Source organism: Microcaecilia unicolor, chromosome 2 (genome assembly GCF_901765095.1).
Source record: "Microcaecilia unicolor chromosome 2, aMicUni1.1, whole genome shotgun sequence".
Taxonomy (NCBI): domain Eukaryota; kingdom Metazoa; phylum Chordata; class Amphibia; order Gymnophiona; family Siphonopidae; genus Microcaecilia; species Microcaecilia unicolor.
Window position 1 is genome coordinate 27,435,553 of NC_044032.1, and position 6,207 is coordinate 27,441,759.

The following is a 6,207-nucleotide window of genomic DNA, read 5'->3' on the forward strand; positions in this document are numbered from 1 at the left end:
TTGCAGTGTGTTATGTGAACAAGCAGGGAGTCCTCCTTTTATGGGATGGTACTATGAGCAATGTACCTGGCTGGCAAGGGTAACAGACTGGGCAGGGTAATGCAGCCTCACAAGTGGTCTCTCGATATGAGCATATCCCGCAGGATTTTCCATTAGTTGGGCACCCCTTCAGATCTTTTCACCACTCAACAAGGTCTCTCAGCAGTGCTCTAGGCTCAGATCGCATGGCAGACTAGCATCAGATGCCTTTCTCCTTTGGGGGGGAAGGCTTTCTGTATGTATATCCTCAAATACCTCTCATAGAGAAGACTTTGCTGAAACCCAGGCAATATCGGGAAACAATGATCCTGATTGCTTAATCCTGGCCAAGACAGATCTGGTTCCCTCTCCTCCTCCTCCTCCTACTACTATTGATCATTTCTATAGTGCTTCTAGAAATACACAACGATGTACACTAAACATGAGAGTCCCTGCTCGACAGAGCTTACAATCTAATCAAGACAGACAAACGGGGCATCCCAGCCACTAGTCCCTGGCCCTCATGACCTGGTTGTTGAGAACGTAGAATTTCAGTCCTTGAATCTGCCTGAAGATGTCTCCAAAATCTTGCTTGCTTCTAGGAAAGATTACACTAAAAGGTGTTATTCTTTTATGTGGAGATGGTTTGCTGTCTAGTGTGAGGGCAAGGACCTAGATCCTCTCTCACCCTACACATAAACTGCTTGACTACCTGCTGCACGAGTCCAGCTTAAAAACAAACTCTGTAAGGGTATGTCTCGATGCAATCAGTGCTTACCATTTTCATGTAGGGGGTAATCTCATATCTGTACAGCCTCTAGTTGTTTGATTCACGAGAGGTTTGATGTCTAACCTCCTACTGTCATGGGATCTCAATGTTCATTTTAACCCAGGAAAATCATGTTTTTGCTGGTGGTCACTTCAGCTCGCAGAGTCGGTGAGCTTCAGGCCCTAGTAGCTGATCCTACCTAACATGAAGTTTAATCACAACACAGTAGCTCTTTGCACACACCCTAAGTTCCTTCATAAGGTAGTGTCGAAGTTCTGTCTTAACCATTCGGTTGTTCTGCCAACATTTTTCCCAAAGTCATAGGCCCATCCTGGCAAAAGTGTTAGATTGCAAGCAAGCCTTAGCCTTCTATTTGGAGCGGACTAAAGCCCATAGACAGTCCACGCAGCTTTTTGTTTCTTTTGACCCAAACAGGATGGGGGTAGCAATTGGCAAATGCACCGTTTCCAATTGGTTAGCAGATTGTATTTCCTTTACTTATGCCCAGGCTGGGCTTACTGTATATGCTAGGCAGTGTCTGCATTGGGCTCTGTTGGATGATGTTACCCAGACATGAGAATACTAGATTTTTTACCTCTGAGAACACCTGCTATAGGTGAATAATTTTGCTTTATTTCCATGCCCAAATGGGCTCATAATCTAAGTTGTAGTTGAGTAAGTGGAGGGTGAAAGCTTGGAAGAAGCAGGATTCACACCCTGGCTTGTAATTTAATTCTTTGATCTCTAATCTACTCAACACATCCAACCTCACAACTGAAAAGTGAATGATATATTCCAGAACTATTAGAAGGAAAAACATGAAATAGTGTAATTGCATAAGTGTCCAACCCTTTTGTGTTTCTATAACAATCATAACTACTTTTTTCTCTGGAATAACCATTCTTCTTTGAAAGCACACACCAAGTGCATTGGCCTCACGTGTGTTAAATTATACTGATTCACGTAGATAAATTCAGCGGTTATTGTTGGTTCCCTCTTCTGGATAGTGCATTTCAGAATAAAAACCCAAGCATGTGTAGCAGGAGCTCTGGAACAGAATTGTGAAAAGGCATGGATAAGAGGATGAATGTAAAAGAATGGTAGAGTCTTTGGACATTTCTTAGAGCATGGTCAGGAAGAATTTAAAGTAGAAAATGTATGGCACAAACAAGTCCCTGCCTAGTTCAGGCTGTCCAAGCAAGGACACCTGATAAGGACAGCAACTAAGAGGCCAGTGGCAACTTTGAAAGAACACTGATCAGAGTGTGCACATAACTGAACACCTGGAAATCTGGTCTGTATGGAAAGGTGGCAAGAAGGAAGCTACTAAACAAAGCACACCATTTTATGCTGTTGAAATATGTAAAGAAGTATTCATACAGGTACCATGTGACAATTTTATGGCCTGATAAAATTAAAATAGGCCATTTATTTTTTACAAAACTGGTCAAGCTCTGTCAACCTGGGAAGTGTTTGACATTAATGGTAGGGTCATGTTACAGATTTTGATTGTATTGACGTCAGGGTACCAACTGGGCAACTCAAGAGCATCCCTCTATTCATGTAGCTTTGGTTGAGTGCTTCAGGATACTATCATGCTAAAAGGTAAACTTTTTTTTTTTTTTTTTCTGGGTGAGGACAGCATGTTTTCCTGAAGAACCATTCTGTACCTCTTTTTCCCTTCATTGTTCTTTCTATCCTGACAAGTGTCCTAGTCAACTACCAAAGAAAGATTTCCCCCTAACACTCCACCACCATGCTTCATAGTGGGAATGGTGTTCTCTGGGTGATGTACTATGTTACGTTTGCACCAAACATAACATTTTCCTTTCAAGCCAGAAGTTCTGCTGCCTGAAAGTGCTTCCATCAAGTATGGATTCAAAGGGGTCAAGACTTACACAATTATATTTGTTTTGTTTTTTGGGTTGTGTGGGGTTGGTTTTTTTTTTTTTTTTTTGGGGGGGGGGGGGGGGGAATTAAATGATCCCAGGTTCCAATCTAATTCATGTTTAATGTGCAATAAAATGTCATAAATAAGTAAATAAATATAAATTTTTAATGTTGAGCACCTGATTCTCAAAGTGAACATATTCCAAACACTATAAAATGATTTTTTTCTACCTTTGTTGTCTGGTGACTGTTTTTCTGATCATGCTGGCCCAGTATCCGATTCTGCTGCTATCTGTCCTCTTAACTCCGTTTCCAGGGCTTCCTTTCCATTTATTTCTTTCCTTTCCTCCTTTCTTCTTCATTTCTGTTCCTCCGCAGACTTGACTGTCCAGTGGATCCAGCTTCTGCCTATTTTCTTCATCTATGTACAGTTTTTCTCCTCTCTCTTTCTTTTCCCTCATCTCATTTCCTTCCTCACTCTTCCCTCCCCTCCATCCATGTCCAGCATTTCTTCTCTCTCCCCTGCCCTCCATCCACCCATGTCCAGCGACCCTCCTCTCCCCTGCCCTGCATGCACCCATGTCCAGCGACCCTCCTCTCTCCTGCCCTGCCCTCCATCCACCCATGTCCAGCGACCCTCCTCTCCCCCTGCCCTCCATCCACCCATGTCCAGCGACCCTTCTCTCCCCCTCCCCTGCCTTCCAGCCACCCATGCCCAGCGACTCCCTTCTCTCCCCTGCCACCCCCTCCTGAGTTGTTCAGCAAATTCTTCAGGGCAGGCAGTCTTGCCTGCCCGCTGCCGGATCGCTCTTCAAAATGGCCACTGAGACTTACAAGGGCGGCCTCCAAGACTTCAGCAGAAGTTTCGCGAGGCCGCCTCTGGAAGTCTCGGCGGCCATTTTTAAAGAGCGAACCAGCAGCAGGGGAGGGTCAGCGCCGGCAGCGGGCAGGCAAGACTGCCTGCCCCGAAGAATTCGATGGACAAGGCAACTCGGGTGAAGGACCGGATCCGGAGGGAGGGAGGGAGGAAGGAGAGCTGGCTCGCACTTAGTAACAACCGACTCGCAAGTCGGAACAAAATTTAACAACCGGCTCGTGCGAGCTGGCTCCAGCACACCACTGTATATATACCCTTGTTGTATTTGCACCTCCTTGTAGGTCATAAGGTAACAAATTACTTTCTTATGCATTATTCTTAGTTATGTATCCAATACTGTTTATTGTAAGCCACATTGAACTCAAACTTGTTTGGGATAATGTGGGATGTAAATGTCACAAATAAATGCCACAATTAAACATGCTCAGTTTGATTAACTGTGAGCTGGCTGTACGTTTATATATAGACCTATAAAAATCTTTGTTTCAATTTTCCCAATAGAATCATGATGAAACATGGAGGAACTACTTCTCCGACATTGACTTCTTCCCAAATGCTGTTTACACACACTGCTACGACTCATCTGGAACGAAGCTGTTTGTGGCAGGCGGCCCTCTCCCTTCCGGCCTCCATGGGAACTATGCTGGCCTATGGAGCTAATGCTGTTTTACAAATGCAGATCTTGGCTATTATTTCTGCCTTGGGTTTCTTTTTCCATTAGGTTATTTTCATTTCCAAATTGGTTATTTTCAAAGATATGTCTGTTGGTAAACATTGGCACTTTCTGTCCATATTTTCAATACACCTAGCATTTATATCTTTGCTGCTTATGCAAAGTTGTTGTTTTTTTAAACCATCTTTGTATTTAATTGTGACTCTGTTGCCCCCCTCTCCCCTTTCCGACCTGTAGATTTCTGTTTAATAATCGGACATCTCTACTTTACCTTGAGGTAGGAATCATTAATTAGTGAGTGCTAGCCCCCAGGTTTTCTGTGAAAGTCTGGGAGTTAAATAGTGTGTATGTGTGTGTGTGCGTGAAAGGTACTTTTTGTGTCAAATTACAAATGGAAATTACGTGTTGTGAGGATATTTGTCATTAAACTATTAAGGTATTTCTTCCTAAGGTCCTGTTTTTGGGGCTCATTTTATCTTATTTTATAAAAGTGTAAGTGTAATGACACTGTATATTTGGAGAAAGAAATAAATACAAAAACTTAAAACTATAAGGAACATGTTTGCTTGCTTCTCCCTCCTTTTTCCAACCAACTTTGTTTTTTTTTTTTATTATTATTAGGATTTGAAGTTTTTGACTACTGAGGTGGTAATAAAGTGGATTATGGTGTCTGTCTTTTGTGGGGAAGCACTGCAGTTTAAAGGGACATTTATGGAAATTGGAATTTGTCATATTTCAAGTTAAGCTGGTGATGTCTTAGACCTCTTATGTTTAAAGACTGTGACTACTTGAGGGATATTTTGGTAAGCAGGCTCCTCCAGCTTAAATTTCCTTACTAAGCTGAAACGTAGTTGAGCAGACCTGTGGCTCCATAATAAGCCTTTTATTTAGTGACCTGTGTTTTTGTTTTGTTTTTTGAGAGGGGGATAATACCTCTTTCTTCCCCTTTCCACCTACCATCTAATTCAACATTCTTCTGGCTGCAAAGGTCACTGTGCATTTCTGTCTGGAATCTGGAACAAGTGTGCTCTTGATCAGCAGCTGGTATCCTCACCCTTTGGTCTGTGAGCGCAGTCTCCATTGTGATCCCAACCCTTGCTTGGCTTTGGGTTCAGTTCATTCCATTTTCAGTGACGGTTCAAGGCAAGTCACATTTGGGTACAGTAGGTATTTCTCTGTTCACTAAGGGTTCACAGTCTGTTATTAAACGAGGGTTAAGCAACTTGCCTAAGATCACAAGGAGCATGAGTGGGATTAGTACCCTGGCTTCATGGTTCTCAGTTTACTGCTCTAACCATTAAGCAGCTTCTCCTGCTGAAGAGCCAGATCCTGGATCTGAAGTCGGCTCTCATGTGGGCATAGGCCATATGGCAGCAATTTAGAAGTTGCTTATTCAAAACATTGGGCTAAATGGGTGGTCCCTTATTGTGCACATTTTTTTATATTGCTTCCTAATTCTAAACACATCTGTTTTCACATTTCCATTTTACCAACACCTGTCAGAGACCTTTTATAGTTTTGAGGAGATTTTTTGTGAATTCATTCTTTTTTTTAACTCAAGTGGTGAAATGTTGCATATTAAGAAGGTAAGTGTGTGTGTGTGTATTTATCTAGATCTATCTATGAGGACAAGCAGGCCATACTCTCACATGTGGGTGACGTCATCCAAGTCTTCCAGTACAGAGCATTAAAAAGCTAATATTGCTTTAAGAGTACACTCAGAGGCTTATTTTCAAAGCACTTAGCCTTCCAAAGTTCCATAGAAACCTATGGAACTTTGGAAGGCTAAGTGCTTTGAAAATATGCCTCTCAGTGTCCCCCACCGTGCATGCATTAATGCCTTTCCACCTGCCACGGGAGCATAGTACCAGCAGTCTCGTCTCTGCTGTAAGGAAAGGACACACTATTCGTGGCTCCTCACAATGTCTGCTGTGTACTTTTTTCAAGCAATTTGTTCCTTCTCTAGGAGGTTATTTCTTT

The 6,207-nt window shown here is 42.6% G+C and overlaps 1 protein-coding gene across 1 annotated transcript in view; it reads left to right on the forward strand.

Annotated features, from left to right (window-relative positions):
- Positions 1 to 4,763, forward strand: part of LOC115462831 (DDB1- and CUL4-associated factor 12) — a 105,221-nt gene extending 100,458 nt beyond the window's left edge. The window contains exon 9 of the mRNA XM_030192862.1: positions 4,056 to 4,763. Within this exon, the coding sequence (XP_030048722.1) occupies positions 4,056 to 4,214 (159 nt within the window). The 3' untranslated portion in view covers positions 4,215 to 4,763. The remainder of the gene's footprint in view (positions 1 to 4,055) is intronic.
- Positions 4,764 to 6,207: the final 1,444 nt, after the last annotated feature.